Source organism: Hippocampus guttulatus, chromosome 22 (genome assembly GCF_054856545.1).
Source record: "Hippocampus guttulatus isolate MCC_2025c chromosome 22, RoL_Hgut_1.0, whole genome shotgun sequence".
Lineage (NCBI taxonomy): Eukaryota > Metazoa > Chordata > Actinopteri > Syngnathiformes > Syngnathidae > Hippocampus > Hippocampus guttulatus.
In genome coordinates, this window is record NC_141282.1 from 2,518,091 (window position 1) to 2,544,019 (window position 25,929).

The 25,929-nt window shown below is 46.5% G+C and overlaps 1 protein-coding gene across 12 annotated transcripts in view; it reads right to left on the reverse strand.

Moving 5' to 3' along the window:
- Positions 1 to 25,929, reverse strand: part of nav3 (neuron navigator 3) — a 117,542-nt gene that overhangs the window by 6,259 nt on the left and 85,354 nt on the right. For 3 of the 12 annotated variants that reach the window (XM_086103719.1, XM_086103713.1, XM_086103722.1), the window contains 19 exons: positions 25,228 to 25,644; positions 24,464 to 24,583; positions 13,602 to 13,725; positions 12,700 to 13,024; positions 11,601 to 12,327; positions 10,451 to 10,879; positions 9,714 to 9,755; positions 8,774 to 8,931; positions 8,121 to 8,315; positions 7,975 to 8,027; positions 7,602 to 7,625; positions 6,605 to 6,628; positions 6,364 to 6,441; positions 4,234 to 4,317; positions 4,005 to 4,116; positions 3,084 to 3,211; positions 1,847 to 1,870; positions 1,264 to 1,430; positions 161 to 314 (listed from right to left, as the gene is read on the reverse strand). In XM_086103719.1, the coding sequence (XP_085959845.1) occupies positions 161 to 314; positions 1,264 to 1,430; positions 1,847 to 1,870; positions 3,084 to 3,211; positions 4,005 to 4,116; positions 4,234 to 4,317; positions 6,364 to 6,441; positions 6,605 to 6,628; positions 7,602 to 7,625; positions 7,975 to 8,027; positions 8,121 to 8,315; positions 8,774 to 8,931; positions 9,714 to 9,755; positions 10,451 to 10,879; positions 11,601 to 12,327; positions 12,700 to 13,024; positions 13,602 to 13,725; positions 24,464 to 24,583; positions 25,228 to 25,644 (3,385 nt within the window). Of the gene's footprint in view, positions 1 to 160; positions 315 to 747; positions 835 to 1,263; positions 1,431 to 1,846; positions 1,871 to 3,083; positions 3,212 to 4,004; positions 4,318 to 6,363; positions 6,442 to 6,604; positions 6,629 to 7,601; positions 7,626 to 7,974; positions 8,028 to 8,120; positions 8,316 to 8,773; positions 8,932 to 9,713; positions 9,756 to 10,450; positions 10,880 to 11,600; positions 12,328 to 12,699; positions 13,025 to 13,601; positions 13,726 to 24,463; positions 24,584 to 25,227; positions 25,645 to 25,929 lie in introns of all 12 variants that reach the window. The other 9 variants (XM_086103724.1, XM_086103723.1, XM_086103720.1 and 6 more) reach the window with 9 other exon arrangements.

Consider the following 25,929-nt stretch of genomic DNA (forward strand, 5'->3'; position numbering starts at 1 on the left):
TAGTGGCAGGCAAAAGAATCACTGCCGGAGTCCATCCAGTTCAGTAGCATTTAACATCTTTGAAGTTGCATTTAGTCTTGAGGAATGGTTTGTTTTTGATGAAGTAGTGAGGTGCAATTGGAGAACCACCGAGTTGGGAGTAGGTTTCACGATACCTCACCTGCATGCGATTCATGGCTTCCCTGATCTGGTCCAGGTGGTGGGCCGAACTCAGCGCCTCCAGCCGGATGTCGGTCAGCTTGAGCTCTTTCTCCCTCAGCTCGTTCTTGAGCTGCAGGATGATCTCGGCCTCGGCTTCGGTGCACTCACACAGCCTACCGGGGAGGGATGGGGGGGGGGGGGTAGGAGGAAAGAGGAGGGTGTCATTTGGGGGGTGGGGTGGTCCAGAATGAGGGCTTGAAAGGAACTAAGGGATGTGGGAGCAACAAAACTTGCAACGGCGAGTGCCTCGCGTCATCATTTGGCACTAATTGTGCGAAAACTAGGACATGCAAACTGCAGTAAGGAGCTGGTGAAATGAACAACCAAATTGATTGGCACTACATTTTGTTATTGTTCTCAAACACACCGCACGGTCGTCTCACAAGATGCAACCGAGGTGCTCCGAACACACGACATGCGTCAAACCGATCTTTGTTTGCAGTGACTGCAGCCTGGTTCTACTTTCTGAAAGACTTTCAGTGCAAAGTCACAAAAAACACACACACACACACACACACACACACACGCAACTTCCCAGCCAGTTACCGGGATCGGTGCTTGTAGACCACGTGACCGTTTAGCTTTTTCTTTGGCGCCCAAACGGAGGAGGACTCGCTATCGCATAGGCACTTGCTATGCACGGCGTTGGAAGGGAGCAGGGGTGTTAAAAAAAAAAAAACGTTCAAGAAAAGGATGTGGAAAGGTGAAGGTGGAGGAGAAATAAAAGAGGCAAAATAATAATAAGCATTTGGAGAAAAAACGAAATAAGGAGAGTGACAACTGAAGAAAAAAAATAAACAAAGCAGATATGTACAGTGTACATGCGAAAGCGCCGTAATTGCACATATCCACCACAAGATGGCAGCAAAGCATTTAGCGGCAAAACCCGACATCAAGCATGTACGCAATCACAAACCCATGTTACATAAACGCGGTCAACTTGCATTTAGCCAATCAAGCGCCACCTTGCTAGCTTCTCAAAAAAGATTCGTTTTGATGCCTGGGTCTTGTTTTGGATCTCAATGGATCGTGGAAGCACGGCAAACGGGCGAGGAAGCTCACTCTGTGGCGGAGGGCGACGAGCGCAGCGTGGCCACGCTGCCCTGTCGGTTGTCGTGCTGCAGCTTGGGGGAGGACGGCAGCGAGTCGCTCATCTCCTCCGCCTCGTCGTGGGCCGACTGCGACTTGGTCTTTTTCTTGCTGAAGGCGTGCTTGAACGAGCTGCGGAGCTGCGTGACACAAAATGAGGGAAAAACGTGTCAGTGTCACTGATGCAAACGAGCTCCTCGGTGAGAATTTCGATCGGAGATCAGGAGGATAACGCCGTGCTGTTTTTCCAAGCAATGCTCACTGCTGGTGGAGGAGGTAAGAGGAAGGCAAATGTCAAGGCTGTAAGTAGAGAATGAAATGAGGGCGACAGAGGTGACTCAGCGTTTTTTATTATTATTATTATTATTATTTTTGCTTTCTAAAAATGAACAGGCAATGACGGGGGCAGCTGTATCCATGCTGATGTTTCCAGAAAAGATAGAAGACAGGCTACTTTTAGAGGGCAAAGAAGGGAGGTGGGGGGGTGGACTGAAGAAAGGGAGATGGGGGGGGGGGGGGGGGGACCCACTGCACACGTACAAAGGACACAACTGACCTGAGCTGGGATGGAATCAGCCACCTGAAGATGCAGAACGCACACATACGCAGAGACACAGACACACACACACACATGCATACACGCCAGCTGGCGTTAGGGAAAAAACTGAACTGGAGTTGTCAACACAAGTCAGACTTGATACAACAGGCGTATATTTGTGGAGGTGCGCCCAGGGTGGGACGGTAGACCCCTTGGCAGAGGTTTGATGTCAATTGAGAAGAGGCTGTTGTTGAGACTCAGCGTACGTTGCCGACGACGAGAAAAACAACACAATATACCTCAGCAAAGGAAAATGTCACAAAAAACTAAAATATGCCGAGATACGGGAATGATCATATCATTAAATTGATTAGAGCATTTCTTTTTTCGACATGTCACCCGTACCAGCCAATTCTAGACCAAGTCTGAAAAGACGTTTAAAAACGTCTTTGGGAGTGAATGAGTTAAAGACTTTTTGGGGCGGGGGGCAGTAAATTGATAATTTTCAGTCCAATTAAATGCAACTGTATAATTTCACCTAATTACCCCTCGTGACCACGTGGTTGAGAATCAGTCTCGGTGTACTTGGAATTGGAATCGTCAACCTCTTTGTCTCTCGTGGTCAGACAAGGCCATCGGCTCCTTTTGCATTTTCCGTCTTCCACAGTGCGTCGCGGCAGTATTTGTACAAATGAATCATTCATTGCAGCTTTAATTAGGCGCTAATATGCATTTTGTACTAATGAGCCCAATTTAGCAACTGCAGAGACTGCAAAGTGGCTTTGGCTGAGTAAGAAAGAAAAAAAAAACAGCCACCACAGAGGCAACAAAAGAAGTTAAAGGTCCACATGGGAGTCGTGCTTTAAAAGAATAAGTCCGTATCGGGAGGGGGGGGGGGGGGGGGGGCTTTCAGCCTTCCTTTGGGTTCATGCATGGGATTAAGAGCCTTCAAAAAAGCACTTCCACAGTCGCCAAAGTGTTTGGCACTTCGGCTTCGACTTCTCAACTCGCCCCAGGGAGTCAATGGGCACTTATCAACACTCGATTGGGATGTTTAAAAAAAAAAATAAAAATAAAAATACGAGCATTCGTAGCCGTTTGCTGACCATTTTGCAGTCTCATCAGCATGCCCGTGTTCATATGAAATCCAGAGTGCTCCTCAAACAGTTAATTGCGGGTCAGCTGACCCCCGTTGATAATGACTGTCACCTAGCAACCGCGATATGATGAAAATGCCTGCGTTTGTTCCACCAACCCAGTTCTTCTTCTTCTTCTTGTTCTTGTCCTCGGCATCCTTGCCCATGCTGCCCATGCTGGAGTGGCTGGCCGCGCTGTTGATGCTTGACATGCTTTCGGATGAGTGCTGCCGTCTGATACGCAGGTCTGGGGAAAAAGCACAGAAATTCTGATTGGTATGGTACGCCTCCAAAGTTTGAGTTTGGGGTCCCCTTATTCTGTTAAGACTGTTATTTATAATGTCCGCCACAATCTCATCGAAGACATTTGAAAGTCGTGTGGCTTATCTTTGTGACCTTAACATTTCGACAATTGTGAACTTCCACCTCAACACATTATTTCATGTAAGACTTTTCATACAGCTTGCAGGTGCCAAAATGGTTTAAAAAAACAAACTATAAAGTAAATACCGTATTTTCTGCACTATAAGGCGCACCGAGTAGCATTCAAATTTCTCAAAAGCCGACAGTGTACCTGATAATCCGATGCGCCTTATATGTGGATCAATATTCTGATTTCTTGGACGTCGTATTTTAAATGTTGTGTCAAGCGCTTTGTTACAGCTGCAGCTTGATATAAATAAAGCTGAATTGTATTGTATTCCCTTTAGCGTAGCTCCATCTAGTGGATGCCTAATGCAACCGCAGCCACTATTGTTGCTTCTATTCTATGCGCTTTATAAGACGGTGCGCCCTATCTATGAAACCAGTTTTAAAATAGGCCATTCATTGAAGGTGCGCCTTATACTCCGAAGCACCTTATAGTGCAGAAAAATACGGTAAATAGGTCTCACATCTAAGTGAAAAAGCTTTAATAAAATAATATGTATACGTTATTGCTTTTGGGGGTGTCCTTAAAGCTCACAACCAGTTCCTGAGTTTCTTTATACCGTTAAGACCCATCCTGGTGTTTTAGCTAAAAGCAAAATAGTCATGATTACCTTTATGGAAGTGATCCGGGCCATTTAGCGCCACCTGTATGGCCGTCTGGGCGTCCGTGTTCTGGGTCTTCAGTGACTCAATTGTTTCCCTCAGCTCGACCAACTCGGTCTCCTGACAAAGGAACCATGAAGCACGATGAAAAGCACCTCGGCGGTTTTGGTTCTTCTTAATTAGAAGGGAGTAGTCGTGGACTCCCCCACTCGGTGCGGGAAGCAAACGCCCACGCACCTTCTGCTCGGCCGTCATGGTGAGACTCTGCAGGCGACACGTCATGTTACTCAGGCTCTTCTCAAATGCGGCCACCAGGTGAGACTGCAGACCCGGAAAAGACACACGAGTGAGCTTTTTGCATGAATTAAAAGATGACAAAATGAGATTCGGATGTGAAGTACGGAAGCTTTGAAGCGTGAATTGAACAGAAGGTGGCCCGTCGCCCACATTCCTGATGCTCAATGAAGCATCCCCGTTGCTCATCATTTTACTTTACAGTCATCCAAACAATGTTTAGGAGCAGGATTACGATTCCCCGAAGAAATTTCTACTTGACAGCGGAACATTCGGAAGCCGGATGTTTCAGACAGTTGAGAGACAGGCGGCGGATCAGAGAAAGGCCACGTTCACGGGGGCGACAGGGTGACGTCGGACCATCTGCCCCCTTTGACCTGCGCGTTGTCTCGCGGGTTGTTTGCGCCCCCTTTCGTAAAAGTTTCGGATATTTGGAAACAATTACCCGGCTGTGAATTTCAAGGGGTGACGCTACAGTAAAATCAATCATTTCAGCGGTTTCTTCCACCATCTGATCAACGTCGCCACAGGACCGATTATCTGATGTCTCTGACGTTACGTGGCTTTAGTGGTGTGGAAAGAGTGATACCCCCCCCCCCCCCCCCCCCACACACACACACACACACCCTTCCCGACATGCTCAGTTCCGGGACTCGATGATTGTGATTAGATAAACGACCCGGAGACGCCTGTCAGAGCCGCCGTGACTCTGCGGAACGTCAAGCAATGACAGGAAGCAGCTTGCGGCGAGGCGAAGTCCAATCAAATAATTCATCTCAATTTTGCCGGAGGTGACTGAGGAGAATGCTGATAGGCAGCAGATGCTAAATCTGTTCCCAAAATAAAATTCTTCTACTTTTTTTTTTTTTTGCGCTTCTAAAATCAAACATTCTGAAGTGTTAGCTTCCTGAAAGGGCGGAGCTAGACACGCCCGAAGAGGCGTTGCCCAATGGCCGAACCATCTGTCTTGTTTCTCGAGCCCGTCCGCCTCGGGGGCCGTCGGCTGAAGTTGATAAAAGGACCGAAGCGGCGGCGAGAATGAGGTCAAGTTATCAGCGTTAGCGCTGCCAGGACCACCACGGCAAGAGGCGCGGGTGGAGAAATATCGAGGACATCGATCAGACCGAGAAGCACTTTTCAGTGGTTTAAATAGGCTGCGTCCAACGCTACTGCAAGAAAGAAGACTGCGAAGAGCGCCTGGAAGTTAAAGACGGTCGACTTTTTAAAAGAAGTTGGGCTCCCCCTAGTGGCACGTCAAAGAATCACTGCCTACAGTGCGGTTGTGGTTTAACTTTTAATACATTTGTTTTATTTTAAAAATACTTGATATAAATATATAAATAAGAAAAATAACTCATCTTGTGGACAAAAAGTGTTTTTAAAAATACTTTTTCGGGAGGTATTTATTATGAGTGCAATTTGAAGCAGTGTAAAAATGCGTGGTGGTAATTCTTTTATTTTGGTAAAAAAAAGAATAATGATAATTGCCACATGGGCGGAACAAGAATAATGACACCCTCTCACGATGATGCACTTTTAAACGAGGCGCTTCAGTTCCACACAATTCTTGCTGGAACTCTGCGCAACTTTTAATGATCGGGAGTCACAAAAAAAAAAAAGAAGCGATGAGCGGCATTGAGTCATATTGTGGATCTCTTCGAATGTAAGCCACCGTTCTCCTTTTTCCTCCCCCCCGAGTGACACACTTCATTTGTCCTCATCGCCCACTCCTCTTGCCTGCGTGATTCTCTCCGCTCACTTGACTTTTCGGGAATCGTTGTCCCCCCCCGCCCCCCAAACAAATCCTCGGCGTACGCCGGGGAAAACATCTCATCTCCAAACACAAGAAAAAAAATAAATAAATACGCGGCAACCCAAACCAAACACGCAAATTTTTTTTTTTAATAAATAATTTTTTTTTTTTTTTTTTACAAAGACTTGATGCATTTGTGGAATTTTCAAAAGGCTTTGTCGGATGTCTCCAAAGATTTCTGTTTGCTCGCGTCGCGCAGGCAAAGCTTTGCCGCGTTATCGTGCAAATCCCGGTCGTGATTTGCAGGTCGACAAACTCACATTGGCAGCCAGTTGGGACGTCAGGGTCGCGACCTTCTCTTGGGACGCGTCCAACTCCCGACGCAGTTTCCTGATTTGCTGGTTTCAGGACAAAAAGAGGAATTATTCATCTTCAATGAAAAATATCCTGCAGCGTCCATTTTGATAGCGTTGAGGCAAAAAACGACAACATGCTGACACCGTGTGCGAAAAACAACAACAACAAAATTGAACATAAAAGTGTAGGGGGTGGGGGAATTACCGTGGAATTTTGAACTGTTTGGCCCTTGATTGAAAAGAGAAAAGTCAAAAAATTAACACTATGTCGCACGCCTCCAGAACACAGGATGAGACAGAGGTTATTACAGGTCATGGTACTTTGGTGATCACGGTTAGGAGTTAGCCAAGCAATCAACGCTCCTAAGAATGGGTCAAATAGTATTTGCAAAAATGGCTCATTTATTTCATCTTCATGACGGTCAGTGCAAATCACTGCAGGGAATTTTTCGCCACATTATTTGCATATTATCATAGCATATGCCTACATTACAGTAGAGAGTAAATTTAGTTTGACAAAAGGCTTAGCTGTATTTGCCATTACTGTTTGATCCAGTGTTAATGACAGCAAAAAAGTATATATATTTTTTAAATACATCAGAGATCAGACAACAGACAAGAAATGTGGAAAATAACAGAAAGCTCATGACAGCAACAGAGCGCAAATAGGATGCGTGCGATTTTGAGATCGAGAGGAAGAGCAGCGCAAAAACGGCGACCTGCGGAGAACGAAACTGGAAAAGCGATGCAACATCAAGTTCAACTATCGCGGGTGGTCCATCGTCTGCAATGACATCACTGCATGGTCGGGAAGGGAAGGGCTCGCCGACAACAGTCCCGACTTCTTCAAATTCAGGTTGTGGGTTACGTGCGTAGAATTTTGTTTTGGAAAATTTTAGCATGAGTAGATTTCTTGTTGATGTGTAAACCTATTATCTATTGTTTTGCTTTGACGGACAAATACACAAACACATACACACATTAAAATAAGACAAAGAGAAAATAGAACGCAGATTGAAAAAAAAATAGGTTAGCTACCAAAGAGACATTTAAACATGCATTTTACTGAAAGATTATGAGACAGACTGCAAACAGCAATGCAAAAATAGAGAAAATAAAACCATTTGCTCAACATGAGTGCATCTTCAGAGTTGCGCAAGTGAATGTGAAGCGGCGCGTGCATGCCGTCGAAACTCTCTTACCTCCGAATGTGCCTTCTCCTCCGTCTGTTCATAAAAAGGAGCACAAACAATCAACATTTTATGCGTGAAATAAGCTCACATTTAAATTTACGGGGACTTTCAAAGGATGGAAATCGGGCCTACACATTTAACTCATTCACTCCCAAAGACGTTTTTAAACGTCTTTTCAGACTTGGTCCAGAATTGGGTGGTGCTGAATGAGTTAATTGGGTGGGGGGAAAAAAACAAAAACACACCAAAGAACTTCCACCTAAGAAGAACACTTTTTGCGTGAGCGTGATCAATACATTCCTATCAAACTAATTGGCACAAGCATTTCAAAAGAATCTTGTTTCCATAGCGATGGTAGACTTTAGGAACTCGGGTTACTTACTGCGGAGTATAGCGAAGACGTGCTGGACACCAGTGACAAAGAAGAGCCGTGGACTGCAAGGACAGAAAAAAAAATGGGCCTTTGCTGAACCGTTCCCATTCATTCTAATGGGCGGGGTCAACGGGAGGAGTGCGCCGAGGACCCACCTTCATCTGTGCTGTCCCTGAAGGACCCCGAGCGGCTGATGGCGCGAGGCCGGTCCTCCAGGGAGGTGGCGCTGCCGCCCAGTGGGTGCCCCTCGCCGTACAGGTCGAAGGAGTCCTGGGCGGGGATGCTGTTGGAGCGGCTCATGCTGCTGCTGCCTGGTGGCAGGTTGCACTGGCTGATGTGAGTCGGGCTCACTGGGAGAGAGGAAGGGGGGTGGGGGGGGGGGGGAATTATGTCATTCTCATATCACCCTGAATCTGCTGTTTCAATGCATCATGGGAAATACCATAGACAGGCTGGCGAACGGCACCTATATGGTGGTGGTGTAACGCTTCAAAAAAACGAAACAAACAACAAAAAACGGTGCAGCAACACATGTAGGCATACATTGTTTACCCTGGGCAAAATTTTTTTTAAATATGACCAATCGTCTTGCACTCAGAGTCACTTACAGTCGTGAAACGATTTTTGTTTTTCAGTGGAAAATAATTTAAGACCAATATATGATATGTTTTTATCTATGATTCCACACATTGGTCGAAATAAATTATTGAAGTTGGTCAGAACAATACTAATGCAGTGTGTTTAAATACTACATGGTGTGTTTAAGGCTATCCCTGTAAGACCTCAAACACAATCAGCACCGACTCACAAAGGTTGGAGAAATGGTATTTTCCAGTAGTGAGACAGGATGCTCCAGGTGGAGACATCGGGGACTGGCTACCCGAGTCCTGAAGCCCCCCCGTTGAGTGCGACCGGAGCCACTCCATGCCCTCTTCGTGAGACGTCTGCCTGGACGACGGCGGGTACCTGGAATCCACGACAGGACTCGTTTAAGCAACTGTCGAGTTTTGAAGAGATGGTTGAGTGCGGGGAAGGGTGACGTCAGTGATGGGATGAGTGCAAAATCATTCGCGGCTAAAAACAGGCAAGCATAAAGACGCATGCATCTGCATCCACTTCCAGCAACACCACTGTGCCTCTCTTCCTGGCTCCGAGTGGTCCGAGCAGCAGAGGGTCACCTCATCACGCATCGACATGATTTAATCCCCCAGGGGGATGATAATTGAGTTTTACACTTTTTCAGTGGCATTCTCCTTGCGAAAGTCCTCATTAGTGCGCGTGTCACATGCGACCTCGCTATACCGCGCACGCCGCATATGTCCCGCTCTCCAAATGGAACCTTGTGAACTGAACTATCCACAGGGTCACTCTGGTAACCTCGGCGTTTGTGTGTGCAAATGTGTGACTTTCACAATGTTGTGCTTTTTTCTAACCGTGACTATGACACCCCCCCCCCCCCCCCCCCATACCCTCAATGGGCAAATGACCAGTCGTGAAATGTAGACACAGAGACGACGTGCAGCCTGCATGTGACTGGCAACTCCCCAAACCCGCAGCATCTTGAAGTGAAACAAGTAACATGCGAATGGCAGACAAAATGGAATAAAAAGAATCACGCGTCTAGAAATGCAAGTGCGGCGCGTGCCCTTTTGCAAAAAAACAGTCACATGCGTAAACACGGCGGTATCAGTACTCCCATGCGGCTGCGTGCGGTAATCAAGACAAATCTGGCTGCAAACTTCCTCTACCTCAGTCGCTTTTTGGGAAGCGTGTTTCTGTCAAGAGGCATGCTATTCAGACAGAGAGGATGAGTATGTTAGATGGAGAATAAAAAAAACAAAACACGTTATGTACGCCACTTGGCCCACTACCCAATGAGAAAAGCATTAAAAATAATACAAAAGGCACTATAGGTGAGCATGGAGTTTGACTGTTGAGCTACAGTGTACAACAGGAGCAGTGTTTCCCAACCTTGATTGAGACAATTGCCATTAGAAGACCAAAAAGGCCCCAAAAATGGATAACAGACCATGTGGGGACCGAAGAGTGTGAAAACAGACAATGTGGGGACCGAACAGTGTGAAAACAGAACATGTGGGGATCGAAGAGTGTGAATTTGTGAAATAAATAAATAAAATCAGCAATTGACCATATTTGGACATACAAGGTGATCTTCTGTCATTGAGTGAAAAAACAAATTGTTCTCCCGGTCACTCCACATCGCCGGCAAAATAGATATTTTTTCTTGACCAATTAAATGAAGGCGGATATTTTTCTGCGGCACACTTGATGATCTCTCGCCACTGGTTGGGAATCACTGTACTAGCCTAAACGATAATGCACACACCTTAATGACGGCCATTGTTTTGATTGAAATTGTGAAAACCATGCCGAGATGTTTTGGTTTTGTCCAGAAGAATGTGCACATATCTTAGGTTTTGTTTATCGTTGTGAAAAAAATGCATATGATTCAGCCCAATCTTACCCCTCGGACAGGGTGGACTTGACACTGCCGGTTCTCGTAACCTTGGGCCCGTGGTGGCCCAGAGGCAGATCAATGGACTCGGAACTCGTGTGCAGACTGCTCATGCTTTGGCAGCTCAGCGTGTCCTTGCTGCCGGCGGACGAGCCACAGGCAGGCCACGGCCGAGCGTTGGAAGGCAACGAGAGGCCAGAGGCCGGGCTGGAGGCCGGGGAGTCGCTGCACAGGAGGTCCGGGCCTTTGCCGTACAATGGGCTGCTGCCGCCGCTCAGGCCGCCGGCGCTGCCCAGACTCCCTGTGCCGGAGGAGGGCGAGTCCAGACTGGGCTGCCTCGCCAGAGTACCGTGCGGGCTGCCCAGGATTGAGGGGCATTTGCCAGAGTCGGGCGTGCCCGGGGAGCTGGCCTTGCTGCTGGCTTTGGTGCCAAACAATCTGGAGGTGGGGTGGGGGGGCAGATAGGTGGGTGCAGTCATTTAGAAAAGCTCAAACGGTACGCGGCATGTGCCAAAGCAATTGCACCAAAGAAAGAGGCGACGCTACTTTGAGGACCATCTTATAAAATGACATGCAGATGGAAAAAGAAGCCGGCTTGACAGATCGGATGGGGCGGACATGTTTGAGCATGCATGCCGAGTACGAGAAACTCCTGTCTGATGTCTGCTCGGATCAAGGAAGCGTCACTGGATACATCTGCCTTGAATGAAAGCCCGCTCGTTCATCATCAGGATATATTTTATCGCACATGAAGACCAAGTCTATTTAATGGTCCTTGATGGCGGCGTGGCCGTAAAATCCTCCTGTGAAGTGACTCAAATATGATTTTACTCCTACTTTACCAGACAGACTCAAATGATATTAGATTGTTCGTTGTATCACTCCTCGAGGCATGCGGCAGTATTACAGACACTTTGATGTGGGGGAAATTAACAACCAATTGACTGGAAAGTGATGTTGGTCCTAAAAACGCTGCCGTGAATGGTCTGTTTCCGCCAACAATTTTCAGCGTAAACCATCAAAGCGCTTATCAGCCCGTGCCTACATGTAAGTCGACTTGAGATGTATACTGACACGTAATGACAAGTTTAGCGCGTGGTGGAAACATGGATCAAGGCAGAATGGGAATGGCGAGGATGTTTTTGCGGGGGGAGCTGACCTGCGGAAGGTTGGGGAGGCAATGTCAGGGTACTTGGAGCCCGGCTGCCTGAGGCCTGTCTGGCCCGTCGATGTGGATGTGGGGCTGGACTTGGGAGAAGTGGACAATCCCGGATCCGGCTCCGTCACCGTCACTTTGTCCTTGTCCGTCTGGATCACGTTGACGGGACTGGAACGGTCCGAGCCGATCTTCCCGGAATCCCTGCGCTTGGCTCCGGCCTGGTTCGTCGCCGCTCCGCCGGCGGACTTGCCGCTGACGTTGGAGTCGATGCTGCTGGAACTGGAACGGTGCCCGCCGCGCCCCGAAGTCACCCCGCTGGACGATTTGGCCGGTCTGGGCAGAGAGCGGTACTGGAGGGACACTTTCGAGCCGCCGCAACTGAGCAGGATGCCGTCGTCCTGAGGCTGGGAGCCATCCAGGCTGGTCTTACGCACACCACTGATGCCTGTGCCTTTACCGAGGGCGGCTGATGATTTGGGTGCTTTGCCCAGGGTGGCTGAGCCACTAGCAAGCATGGCGCCACTGGAAGTGATTAGGGTCCCACTAGGACCAGGGATCTTCTTGAATCCAAAAGAACCTGTGGTAGGTGGGCGCCCAATTCCAGACGGGGGTTTCTTGCCTTCATCTCCGCTGCTTTTACCAGCGTCAGAGGGGGAGCGTTGGATGCCAGAAGAACCCTTGGAGGGCACCTTGCCTTTCTCCGAAGCCTTGGCATCATCGGTCTTGCCTGTCGATTAGCATAAAGCGTATTTAGCACAAATCCCCAAAACACCTCAGCAGATTTTTAGCCAACAACTTTGGGACTGTCAACTTGTGGCCAGTAGCCGAGACAGAAAATCTTCAAAAAAAAACTCTCATCAGGGCAAAGATAAATACAGATATGAAAAGTCTACACACCCTACTTGAACTCAAATTCATGTCAAGAAACTTCAGTCGTTCTAGTCTGCTTCCTGACTCCCAAATTAACCCTTTCTGAAACAGCGGCCACTACAGTGGACAGCTTATCATGTTATCAGGTTACGGGGTGCACGAAAGGGTTAAACTAGACTGAAAAAAAAAATCGCATCCCGCGTTTTACTGTATGAAATGGGACATTTACCTGCTGTTTTGTGTGACCCCGATGTACTTTTCGTCCTGGGGGGCGTGATGCCAACCTGGGCCGTCATCCCCCTTCTCAGTGAGCCGGTCTGGGATATCTGTGCCAACGTCGTCACCTTCTGACCCGCGTCGTCGTACTGGCCCTGGGTTTGGGAAGACGACGAGGATGACGAGGAAGGTTTCCAGCGGGAGGAGCTGGCGCCGGGGTCCATGCTGGCGTTGAGTTCCTCGTCCACCTTCTTCAGGTCCTCAGCTCCCACCCAGCTGCTGCTCACCTCCTGATCGGCATGCTTGGACTTACTGTCTCTCTGGAACCCCAAAATGGTCTTTATATATTTATTTTTTTGGGAGTGAGTAAAAGCAACATCGTCTGAGATTAAATTATTCATCCACCACAGTGAAAACGCAAGGCGGGGCGGGTCGGCAATGCAAAGCAAACAAAGAAGGAAGCGAGGTGTGAAGTCAGAGCTATCTTTGGACTGACCGCATCTTTCTCCTTCGGGACGCTCGTGCACAAAACACACCTACACATGCAAACACACAACTGAGATCAGCGCGAGCCTTTTTCCTTGACAGATGGCCATGCCGTCTCCCTAGCAACAACGGAGTGCATTCAATGAGGGATAAGAAAGCCAAAAAAAAAAAAAAGACTGCATCTTATTTCCTCAACTGCACACTCACCTTTTATTTGCGAGTTAGTGTCAGCATTTTTTTTTTTTTTTAGTGTGGGTGGATGATTGACAAGCAGAAATTTGGATGCATAGGTCACAGATATAAATATGCAGATAACAGCATGTCATGTTGTCGCCACGGTGACATTTAGCGTCATCCGGTGGCGGTCATTATTATAAATACGATGTGCAGCCAGTGTTGCAGCACGTGGTGCAAATGTCGGCTCCTCACCTGGGCGCCCTTGCTTTTGCGCGACGAGCCGACGGCCGAGTAGGCGGGCGTGTTCAGATCGTCGGTGCTGATGTTGTCCAGGGTGTCGCTCAGGCCGCTGCTCACCGAGCTGCTGTCGTCCCAGCTGCCGCGGGAGGAGGAGGCGGAGGAACACGTTGGGTGAGATGGAGAACATTTACCGACCGTTAAATAAGATGACAACTCCCATTATGTGCCATTAATGACTTTCAGGATTCGAAAAGGACAGGAAGTAGAACCGTAGCTCATAACGACACGAAAACCAATAATTGGTGGGAAAAAAGCGTCAGTAAGATTGAAGGACGCTTCATTCCGACTCGTCCTCCTCTGGGAGGAGACTTCAATGTGTGATTGACACAAAAGGCCAAATGGACCGCCCCCGATTTTGACATCGGGAATGGTCCAAACGTGACTTGGTTTGACAAGCACGTTTTTGGCATCCTTCTATGGGGTACGAAGCACAAAAGTACCTCAAGGAAAGATAAAAGCCATTAGATTAAGTGGAACAGAGCAGCTAATTGACTGCCCCCTGAAAGCATGACAATAGTTTGACTCGCTCTCTCATACAAAGCCAAAAACATTTTTTTCCCCCCTCCCATTGGCGATGTGATTAAAAAGCACTTCATGGGTAAATGTTGCTCGATGAAGCTCAAGAGTGACGGCGAATGGCCCTCGCGATCACGAAGGCGAATTTCAAGGTTTTCGCTCCAAGTCCTCGGCAACTGAATTGTGGGAGCTCGTTTATGTTTCGCGGTTAAACTGGATTCATGCTATGAAAAAAGTTTTTTAAAAAAGTCAAAAATAAAAATAAAAATTATACATATATATACATGTATAATATGTATAATATACAGTATATATATATATATATATATATATATATATATATATATATATATATACAGTATATGTATACTTTTTATTTTTATTTATCTATATATATATACATTTTTTTGAAGGAACTAAATTGAAAAATGTTCTTGTTGAATGTATTCAATTTTTCTTGATCAATTAGTGGCGCAAAATTTAATTGTCTGGATTGAGATTTTTTTAAGTAGCTGTTTCGTCAACTTTAAAAAAAAAAAAAAAGTGATCTGGATCCCCATGATTTAATTTTATTCAAACCACTTGATGAAATTAAAGATGAAATAAAATTGAAGTTAATTGAACACACCATTTTTTTGCCCTGTTAATATAATGTTTGGATCGCCCATTTTTATATCCCGATTCAATAATTACATTTCCTTCAGACTGATTAGAAATAGAAAAATTATTTTCGGCATCGATGACTTGCATGCCAAATCAGAAATCTTTTCATGGCTGAAGAACAATTGTGATTAAAAAAAAACACACACATTCATGTATGTATTCATTTGGAAAATAATATAAACGATTGTATGAACCCTTTCAGGCACAGTGGACAGTTTATCGTGTTATCAGGTTGCAGCGTGCACGAGGGGGTTCAGAACATATCTTAGCTTGTTTGAATTCGGGTAAATTCTTTGCGACAGCTTTTAAATTCATTTCCACCCTTTTGTGACCAATTTCCAGATTGGAATGACTCGAATCAAAATAGCGAGCGAGCTACAGAGCAACTCGTTTTGTACACCGACAGACAAGCTCGACGCCGCTGAGGAAACAACATCCCCGCTCTGTGCCTGGCAAAAAACAAGTAAGACCACACGCATAAATGGCAGCCATCCTCTGGAGAGCCCACCCGGGCTGAATATTTCATAGTCCAACTCCCCGTGATCAGCTTAGATGGGTCTGACGGAATGGCGGCGCTTGGCTTTTTCGGAAGCCACGTCAGCACGGGCGAACTCGATAACCCTGCCGGCGCCGGGCGGCGGTTCTGTCGTTGCGTCTTAAATTAACTATGAGCGAGCAATATCCAGAGGAAACGCTGCAGAGGATATTCGCTTCAGGTGTGCAAAGAGAGTGTGTTAAATCCACATGAAAACTCTCCCCCCTCATGCGATGACTTTAATCCGAAGAAAAACAAGGCCCTTATGAATGCAATTTTCCCCTATTCAGTGCGCACCAGGGTGAAGTCTTTAATAAATAGGAGAATGTCAGCATAGATTCAAATAAATGAAATCTGCCCGTGTCCATTTGCCAAATCAATTTCCAAAGTCTTGATTTCCACCCCGGCGCACGTATAAGACGCTCCTGCACCCCCCCGCCCCACCACTCAGCCAGGCAAACGTTATCTCATGCAATATTCAGCTTGCTGACTTTGGTCCCTTATAATCAGGCAGCTTGCCCGGGAAGAAAAAAACAAAACAAAACGCTATTAACAGCACAAACAAAGGCCAACAGTGGTGATTACACCCGATCATGGAGATAAATTCGATTTTTTTTTTCTTGAGGAGGCGCTCGATAAATATTAGGCAAAGCAAGGTGAAAAGGAAGAGAGAACCCAATATGACTTCTTACGTCATAGTACGCATGATTTGGAACACGTACGAACCGAGGGGCAGTCGAAAATGTAATCGGCAAAATGATTTTGATTTGATTTCCTGTCTCCAAAGAAATTTTCGGCACATTTCAGAAAATCCCGCAGGAGTGCAACATTGCAGTCCATGCGCTGTAAATCAACCAAGAAGTGCGGAAACAATTGGAGATAGACTTTTTGATTAAAAGTCAATTGGAGGTCGCTTGATGGTAATAACAAATAAAGAGAAAATTTCCACTGCGCATTGCATCGTTCACAGCGGGTATTCGAATGCATTGGCGCCTGGAGATGCGAGTGACTCGATTTTGGAGATACAAGCCGTTGTTCAGATATATTTTTGCTTTGACATGCAAAAAAAAAAAAAACCCTCACTATGTGGTGGCAGTGAACTCAACTCAAAATGCCATTGATGAGATCCCAAATAGCATCTGTGTTGCAGTGTTGTAACCCTTTGGGCAATGGCTCGTTGAACACATACGGTAGCGCAAGAAATGTAGACAAAAACCCCTCAAAAGGCGTATATTATTTATCCTCAGCAAAGAACGACTTGTTATAACTGTGGTTCGGAGGAGTTTGACTGGCTCTCGGTATGGCCAGGGCATCCACACAAGGAGCAGCACAAACTCCATTGAACCTAAGCCCCCCCCGCCCCCCCCAAACAAAAATGCGGCGGCAACTATTTGATTTATAGCTTTGATCTGTAGCTCAGGGCTTGGCGTATCTTTTGAAATGAAACTTATCTTGACATATATGCGTCATATTATCCGATACCTTCACACACTATATACTTTGCATGCTATTAAACTACAGCTCATGTCGTTCTAGTTTGGATGCAATCTGCATTTTTTTTCTCTGCCGTGTACTTGTGACACGTGGTAAGAAAGTTAAATCTAGTTTCAATCCAATCTTTCTTTATTTTAAGGAAGAATACAAGCACACGCGTGGCCGTCCGTACACGCTCGCTTCAATTATTGAAATGCATCGCACGTTATTACGCGGATGATTAGGTTTTTTGGGGGGGGGGCTTGATGTGAGTGAAGTGGACAGCTGCCTGTAGGAGTAAAACTCCACCGTTGCAAACTTTTGCTTTCCCAGGTGGAATTCAATTACCTGTACAATGTGTACTACACTTAACTCATTCACTCCCAAAGACGTTTTTAAACGTCATTTCAGACTTGGTCCAGAATTGGCTGCTACTGAATGAGTTTAAAAAAAAAGAGCAAAAGGAACAAATTCGGAACAATTTGACACTTTAGGCCTTCCTATCCAACCACGAGAATACATTTCAAAGCTGTAGAGACGGCGATGGGACAGCAAGGCTCCCCAAAAGCATCCAGAAGGGTTGGCATTAACAACAGACCTGGCGGGGATCAAGTCCCTTTGAGCTGGGGTGCGATTTGGCAGGTGGAGAAAAGCAGCGAGAAGAAACAAACAAACAAAAAATGAAAGGAGAATGAATGGGAGTGAATTGGCAGAGCGGTTGAGGTAATCAGCGACAGTGGGCTGGCTCGGGATTAGCAGATCGACCACTTTTGATCAAGTTAGGCCAAAATGTGCTCAAACTGAATCTTATCGCTCCGATTTTGTTGTTGTTTTTGTTTCACGAATACATTCCCATTTTTGAGCGTGCAAACATTTTACGCGGTGATGTGTGGTTCAAATACTGAGACATGAATGACAGCCACTGCTGGCTCAAGTCTGGACAGGCACACAACATACACACGCATATACAGCGCTCTTTATTCCAAACGCAAAGCTCACATCCTCATTTACCCGCACCGTAATCCGATTTAATGCCGCAGAGCCTGTGCAATTACTTTTCGGAGAAGCCGAACACATCTTTCTCAAAAGGACGCAAAAGGACTTCGCACTTCCTTCTCCTGCCTTTTTTTTTTTTAAACAGCTGTCAAAGCAGGACAGCGCCAGACTCCGCTCGCTCCAAAAGTGATAAAAGGGCAAAACGGACATAAACACATTCAGGCGCATCAATGGGCTGTCTTGGGATTTCTTAACAAGGGGTTTGGCTTCAACCCTGTCCCGTCAACTAACTCACCTCTACCGGTGATCCCCGTCCTGGTCCCGTCACGCAACAATCACGGCAGAGAACGGCTCCAAGCTGTGGATCGACCGGGAGTCCGAGGAGGGAATGGGAACAAGAAAGGACTACTTTGCTGTTCCGCTTTCACCCACTTACAGCTCCTCCCCCCTCCTTCCTCCGCCATCCTTCTCCAACCCGGGACGGGCCCGCCAACCCCTCGGAGGCGCAACCAGACGTGCCCGTCAGTGGCACGTTGGTGAGGGTTAATTAGGGGAGGGTGACAATGCGGAATTGAGCCAAACCGAGGCGGATGACAGCGACCCCGCCGACTGCGCTTCGTCTTGCCAAACGTCTCTGACTGGAAGTGATCTGATGCATAATGAGTGAGACTCGACCGATTCATCTTGTGACAATTATTCATGAGCCTCCTCTTCCGAGCGCCGAGCGGGTTCATGGTACCAGTGCAGCAGTGAGAAAAACCTCCAGCTTCCATCTTTTCTCAACGATGATCGTTAATTACATTTAAGTGGAGAGGCAAATATCAATGATATCAACAATAAAGCCTGATTAACGTCTCCTGCGCACGACTTGGAAAAAAAAGAAAGGAGCAGGGTGACTTTGCCTCAGCGCGACTTTTTCAGGGCGGTTAAAAGCTTTCCACTGCATTGCAGACCAAGACGTCAACAAAATATCGAGCTGTCCAATGGCAAGGGAGGAGGCGGAAAAACGCTGACATCGTAACGTTGACCCAAAAATGCTTTACCCTAAACAGCTAGCTTGTTTAGCTAAATGTTTAGCCAGCTCCTGTATGCTAGCTAAACATTTTTGCATTACTTTTGAAGGTACTTCCAGATGGCAAACGTTTAGCTAGCTCCAGTACGCTAGCTAAACATTTTCGCATTACTTTTCAAGGTACTTCAAGGTGGCAAATGTTTAGCTTGCTCCAGTACGCTAGCTAAACATTTTCGCATTACTTTTCAAGGTACTTCAAGGTGGCAAATGTTTAGCTTGCTCCTGTACGCTAGCTAAACATTTTTGCATTACTTTTCAAGGTACTTCCAGGTGGCAAATGTTTGGCTAGCTCCAGTACGATGGCTAAACATTTTCACGTTACTTTTCAAGGTACTTCCAGGTGGCAAATATTTAGCTAGCTCCAGTACTTCCAGGTGGCAAATGTTTAGCTAGCTCCAGTACGCTAGCTAAATATTTTCACATTACTTTTCAAGGTACTTCCACGTGGCATATGTTTAGCTAGTTCCATTACGCTAGCTAAACATTTTCGCATTACTTTTCAAGGTACTTCCAGGTGGCAAATGTTTAGCTAGCTCCAGTACTTCCTGGTGGCAAATGTTTAACTAGCTCCAGTACGCTAGCTAAACATTTTTGCATTTCTTATCAAGGTACTTCCAGGTGGCAAATGTTTAGCTAGCTCCAGTACGCTAGCTAAAAAAATTCACGTTATTTTTCAAGGTATTTCCAGGTCGCAAATGTTTGGTTGGGCTGCAAGTCTCAATAGCTAGCTTGGTACTAGCTAACAGCGCGCTAGCCATTTCAATCTGTGCCATTTAACCGAAGCCACTCCATTCGCCAGTGACCCTAACCCATGCCACGAAGCCATGATGAAAACATCTATACCTCAACGACGCAATTTGCCAAATACACTACCGCTCACTTTGGCAAGGGTCACACAGCCTTCTGTCCACTCTTTCTGTGGCAAACCACTTGGCACACTGCTTCCCCCCCACCAAAAATCTTTTATCTTTCTGGGATTAGGGCTCTCCGACTTGATGAAAAGCAGCACCGCCGCACTGGTGGCCAGGTTTACCTCCGACCACCAGGGGGGGAGAGGGGAGGGGGATCTTGGCGTGCGCCCGGAATCACCAATGAGCAGCCGGCTACAGCAGACCGTCTCGGCAGGCAATTTACTTCAGGAAAGTGGACGCATGAAAGTGGGATTAAAATAAATTGTTGTGACCCTTTCAAGAGGAGTCCACGCACAGTTGGAGATAATGTACCTGGCATGTAGCGGACCTGAACGGCAATGCGTCACAAACCTCATCAACAAGATTAGCTTTTCATACTCGGCTGCAGTCAAGTGAATTTGTGGGCATTGGATTCTCACGTTCTGAGAGTCTTTCGGGTTCTTGTGGTGATGAATGGACTCAAATCTCCAATCAATTGCTGCGGCAAGGTGCGGCTTTTTTTTAATCCGTTTATCCTACAAGCTGTCTTCAAAGTCAAAGGTCTGCAGTACATCTTCGCCACGGCAACCGAAACAGCACCTCATCGTCAAGTCTTATAGACACGATGACCCCTTGCGTTCTAAAGACACGTAAAAAATGTCTTTAGCGCATGCCTGGTTCTCTTCAGCGGGGCTAAGGATGTTTTAATACCATCTTATGTCACTTGAACTTGACTCATCGCCACATTTCCTGTAAATCACATTGAGTCAGAACTGAGGCCGCTGAATTTTTAATGCCGCGGTACGTCACGCTAGCGTGAGGTATAGGATGTCAGAAGGCAGAATTAACTTTTGGCTTAATACCAAATCGATTTCTACATTTGAGTCCACTGCCCATTCAAGCTTGCCATCTTCCCCTTTCGGAAATGATGAAAACGTTTCCTGGAGCTGATTGCCGGCAAATCATGAGTGGAGGAAATCTCGAGACTAAATAGATGGTTAATTAGCATGTGGTGATATGGGGAAAAGGTTTCGTCAGAGAGTACACGCACCTGCTGCAGTGAGGAGCCCCATTTGCATGAAGACCAAGCACAGCTGGGGACACCAACCGAGGATGCAACTTCCTCTAATTATCGTCACAATTTGCAAAATTCCGACTTTGTTTGGAAAGGTGGAAAAAAAAACAAAAAAGAACTTCAGAACTTGAGAAAAAAAGCTTCTGCGTCAGGTGCGACGTGAGAACAACTGGCTTCCATAAGTGGCGCTCAGGGTCGTACTGAACTACATGTGAACTTAAACGTCGCCCGCCGATGGTGAAAGCGGCTTGTCACCCTAAATCTCCTCGCCTGCTTACGGCTCACCTCGGCTGTCAGCGCTCCGCACGGTGACAGTCGTGATCCTTCTTAATAACACGTGCGCGCAAAATATGCTCCAATATATCTGCTGAGTACAGGGGGAGCGAGCGCCCAAAATGCTTTCGAGTGCACTCCGTGGTGTAAGATCAACATTTTTTGGACACCGTGAACAACTCCCACGTTCCTTATACGCGATGTAATTGACGTCGGATGAGACGGCTTGACTCACAATCACTGTTCAATGCAGTGCCGTATTTTCCGCACTATAAGGTGCACCTAAAAGCATTCTCAGTGCGCTTTATAATCCGATGCGCCTTATATATCAATATTCAGATTTATTGGACATATTTTAAATGTTCTGTCAAGCACTTTGTTACAGCTGCAGCGGTTGGGAAAGCTCGATTGAAATAAAGCTTTCTATTGTATTCCCTTTAGCATAGCTCCATCTAGTGGATGCATAACGCAACCGCAGCCACTATTGTCGTTTCGATTCTATGCGCCTTATAATGCGGTGAGTCCTATATATGAAAACCGTTTTAAAATTGGCTATTTGTTGGCGGTATATACCCTTACACCTTATATAAGGTACCTTATATAAGGTATAAGGGTATATACCTTACCCTATACCTTATACCCGAGGCGCCTTATAGTGCGGAAAATATGGTAGTTCACATCAAAGGTGCTTGAGAGGACTCTTTTACCCCCCACCTTAATCTTCTAAATTGGACCATTCAGTTCACGATCATCGTGTATGTAAATATGCATTCACACCACATTGGGCAAAACATCTGATCCGATTCACATGAAGGTTAAAAAAAACAAACAAGCAATGTTTTAGCCACAGATGGTCTTAGTCACCTGCTTGGCCACCAGTCGTTATTTAAAGATTAAAAAAAAAAAAAAAAAGCGTGAAGCATAATGAGCCTCATGGGAGCAAAGTTTATACACACTCTCTTGCTGCCAGGCTGTGTGCGAGTTTTTATTTGTGTGTGTGTGTGTGTGTGTGGGTATGTGCGTTTGTCTGATTCTTGATCATAATAGAGAGGAAAATAAAAGAACAGTGGGGAAGCGGCTTTGAAAACGCTTCAATGCTCGGCAATTCTTTCTCTTTTCGAGATGAAACAGGAATTACAGCATTGTGCTGGATAAACAAATATTTAGCGCTAGGCTGCGTTAAACAGCAATAGATATCACTCAGACGCAGCTTGAAAAGTAAAAGCATTGCCGTAAACGGCGCTTTCTGTCAAAATCAGAAGACTGTAAATATCTGCGCTGAGGAAAAACCAAATCTCAAGTGAATTGCAAACCGTTTGATACAAAACATGGGCAGTTGGTAAAATATTCAGAATGGCACTCAACGTGCGACTTTAACAGGGGGAAAGTTGCCTCAAAGTCACAGAGGGCGGCCTTATTTCCGCTTAAAGCCAATCAAGGACGCTGTATCCTGTCCTCGCTGTGAAACCTGGCAAATGATTGCTTGGGAAATGAATTCCCCCCGCTGAGCTTTGTCATCCGCCAGTGGGAAGTGTCAGCTCAAGCTTCTGACAATCACACGTCACCGAGACTGCTTCGAGCCGTGCGCGTGTTGAAGGAACAGTGTGCTTTTCAGTCATTTTTCACCGCTGTGTAACGGGCCATGGGGAGGAAAGAAGACGGGTGGGAGGGGGGGATGAAATTCCCATCTGGCTTTTTTTTTTTTTTTGTCATTCGCATGCGTCTGAAGGAAGAGCAAGCGTCAACATTTCTTCATCACGTTCGAGGGCCTTGTGGAAGGGGAGGTGTGGGGGGGGGGGGGGGGGTGCTATTTCCCACGTTTACGTCTCTCTCGCTCCGGAGGCAAAACTCCGGAGATAACGCACAGGCGCGGCTACAAGAGAGGAGCGGGAAGACGCTTGGCGGGGTTCATATTTATTCTGGGCCCATCTGTCTCCACGCTTGAGTGTCAAGCGTGACAGGCCCGATGAGTCTCGAACTGACGGCGGGCGGGTTCATTGGCTATTCTCAACCTGCCGCCAGGTCTCGCGTGTTTTGACGCATGGCCGCTCGCAGATATGACCCCGGCCCGACTAACTGACTGACTGACGGACGGGACCGGCTGACTGATGTGACTGGCTGTGTTGTTGTGATTGGCGGGATGGTGCGAGGGCGAGCGTGTAGCCCAGCAGCAGCAGCAGCAGTGGGCTGGGCTGAGCTGTGAAACAATTGGATTAGCGAGCAAACACGGACACATGAATCCGTGACTAAGTTGCACGCTGTATATTTCACACTGCTTCCATTTGGATTTTGTCACTGTTTACATTTGGATTTTGTCATATTTCAGCTATAGGCTCTTTAAACTCAAGGTAGCTGATACCAAACAAAAAGGGTTCTTTTTGGCATTTGCAAGTTTGCTTAGTCTTGAATTTTTTTTGCGGGGGGGGGGGCTGAATCTACTCATGATTTGCTGAAAAACTCACCTAATCGCTGTGTACTATATAGAAACATATTGCAACGGTGGCCTCTGGTGGCATCCTGACACCATGCAACTATGTTGAACTGATGGGAAGAACTGAGACCACAGTGTTGTCTCATGGAAAAAAAATGCTCCGCCACCATTTTTGTGGCATCTATAGGCAACCTTTTTGGGTGGGCGTCAACTTCTTGCACATTCCCACGATTTAATAGTAATTAACTAATTAATCAATCAAGCAATTAATTAATTAATTAATTAGTATGCTGATGCACTTTAGAAAGGAGAAAAATGACATTTCTTTTTCCCACCTAATTTGAAACTGCATACCAAAAAAATAAATAAATAAAATCAAAATAAAATATGCAGTTCTTAGCTATTCACACAGCATCACTGTCAAAAAATAAATAAATCAAAAAAACATTGACAAAAAATGGTCTAAAGTAGCCCGCTGAAAGATTCCTCACCGCACTTCTCACGCGTCATTGCATCAAGCACAATCGTGGATGGCCTTGCCCTTGACGGCGCTTTAAAGCGAACGCAAACAAGCGGAGCGGCGACGCAAAAATGCCTTTTCGGTTGCCAAACACAGAGAAAAGTGACCTTGCTGAAAGTCACATGACAAAAGGCATCCTTGTCCGTGTTCACTTCAGCTTTCGACTCTGGTTTCGCATGCCACAAAAAAATAAAAGACTCCAACGAGACGAGTGGAAATTAGCCGATTCTTTTTCATGAGGAACGCACTCTCAAGAGTCGAAGAAGCAAACGCAGTTGTCAAAAAGAAAAAAAAAATGGCCTTAATGAATCTGACGATAGGAGGTAGTTGATAGAAAACAAGCAGCCCGCTGCGATTGACAGATCCTTACCTGTCAACGTCCCCTTGGATCTCTTTGCTTCCTCTGTGCGAGATTTCTCGAGAAGAAGCCGCGTCGGCTGCTCGGCCCGCGTTGCGCGCATACAAATGCAGACCTCCGTCTGTGAGATATCTGCGGGAAGAGAAGTCAGACTTGTTTTATTTTTTTCCTTCGTTTTTTCCCCTTCCCTCAATGTAACTTCACTGATGAGAAAGAGAGAGCGAACACAGACCCTGTCTTCTTTTTTTTTTGAATGTATGTTTACAATTAGCATATGTGGGTTGGGATTTGAGCGCCGATAGCAATCAGACGCGCCTGATAGGACATGGGAATGATTAGCCGACGGGCTAATTGAGCTAATGAAATGGCAAATCACCTTTCTGTCATGACGCGCTCAAACAATTTGTCTCAAATCCCACGCGTGTATAACTCCATCAATCAAATGACAATCGATCATCCGGCAATTTAATGCCGATTCCCGCCCCTCCAAACTTTTACGAACGTACTAATAATGCATCTTAGATATCCAAGCTTGGCGTGATCGCCATAAATTGTTACTCAATTGACAAGCGTCTCAAGTGATTTTCAAAATTTTACTGGACTGACCAAAATGATCAATTTGTAAAAAAAATAAAAAAATAAATCAAACTAGTTTGGGCAAAAGCTTCTTCTGCCCAATGACGACAATATATATTTTTTATCATCATTTAATGTTCTAAAAAAATGAATAGGTGAAAGTTAGCATGTGCTAGCATGGTTAGCACGATTCAGCCTACCCGCTGGTGATCTCATCCATCCGTCCGTTCTTTCCCAGGACGTCCCCATCACTCATGTACCCCGCCACTTCCATCTGCTTCCCTCCTTCCAGCCCTCCTCCTCCTCCTCCTCCCCTCTCACCCTGCTCCGGCCCCCGCCCCCCTGCCGATCGCCTCAGGGGGGCGCTGTACACAAACCTGGAGGGGTCAGGGTGGTTGCCGTAGCGCCCGGCCGCATTGGCGGCGCCGCCGCCCGCCGCGCCGGCCCTGGGAGCGGGGTAGCCGCCGGGCATGGAGGGGGCTTCGCCCGCCTGGAGACGCGGGGTTTGCGATTGGCCGAGGCGCCAGGCCATGGGGGAGGAGCGAGTGGCGAGGGCGGGGAGACTCCGCCCGTTGACTTCTGTGGTCACGGTTGTGTCGAAGGTGGTCTCCAGTGTGCTGCAAAGACGGACGGAAACAGATTCTCACTTACAAAAAAAAATAATAATAATAATGGACAGCGCCTGAAATGGTAAACAAATCCATTTTTAAGGTCACATCAGCCAAACCTCTACCTCACACTGACCGAAATTACGCTTTCAAGACGATGAAGCCGCGTGATATCAAGCGCACTCCAGTGTGAAGGTGACAACTCCCAGGTGAAAAGATGTCCGCAAGCGTGAGCGCGCCCCTTTTTCGACAGCATGCTGTTTCGCTTTGACTGCACCTCACGTGTGTGCGCTT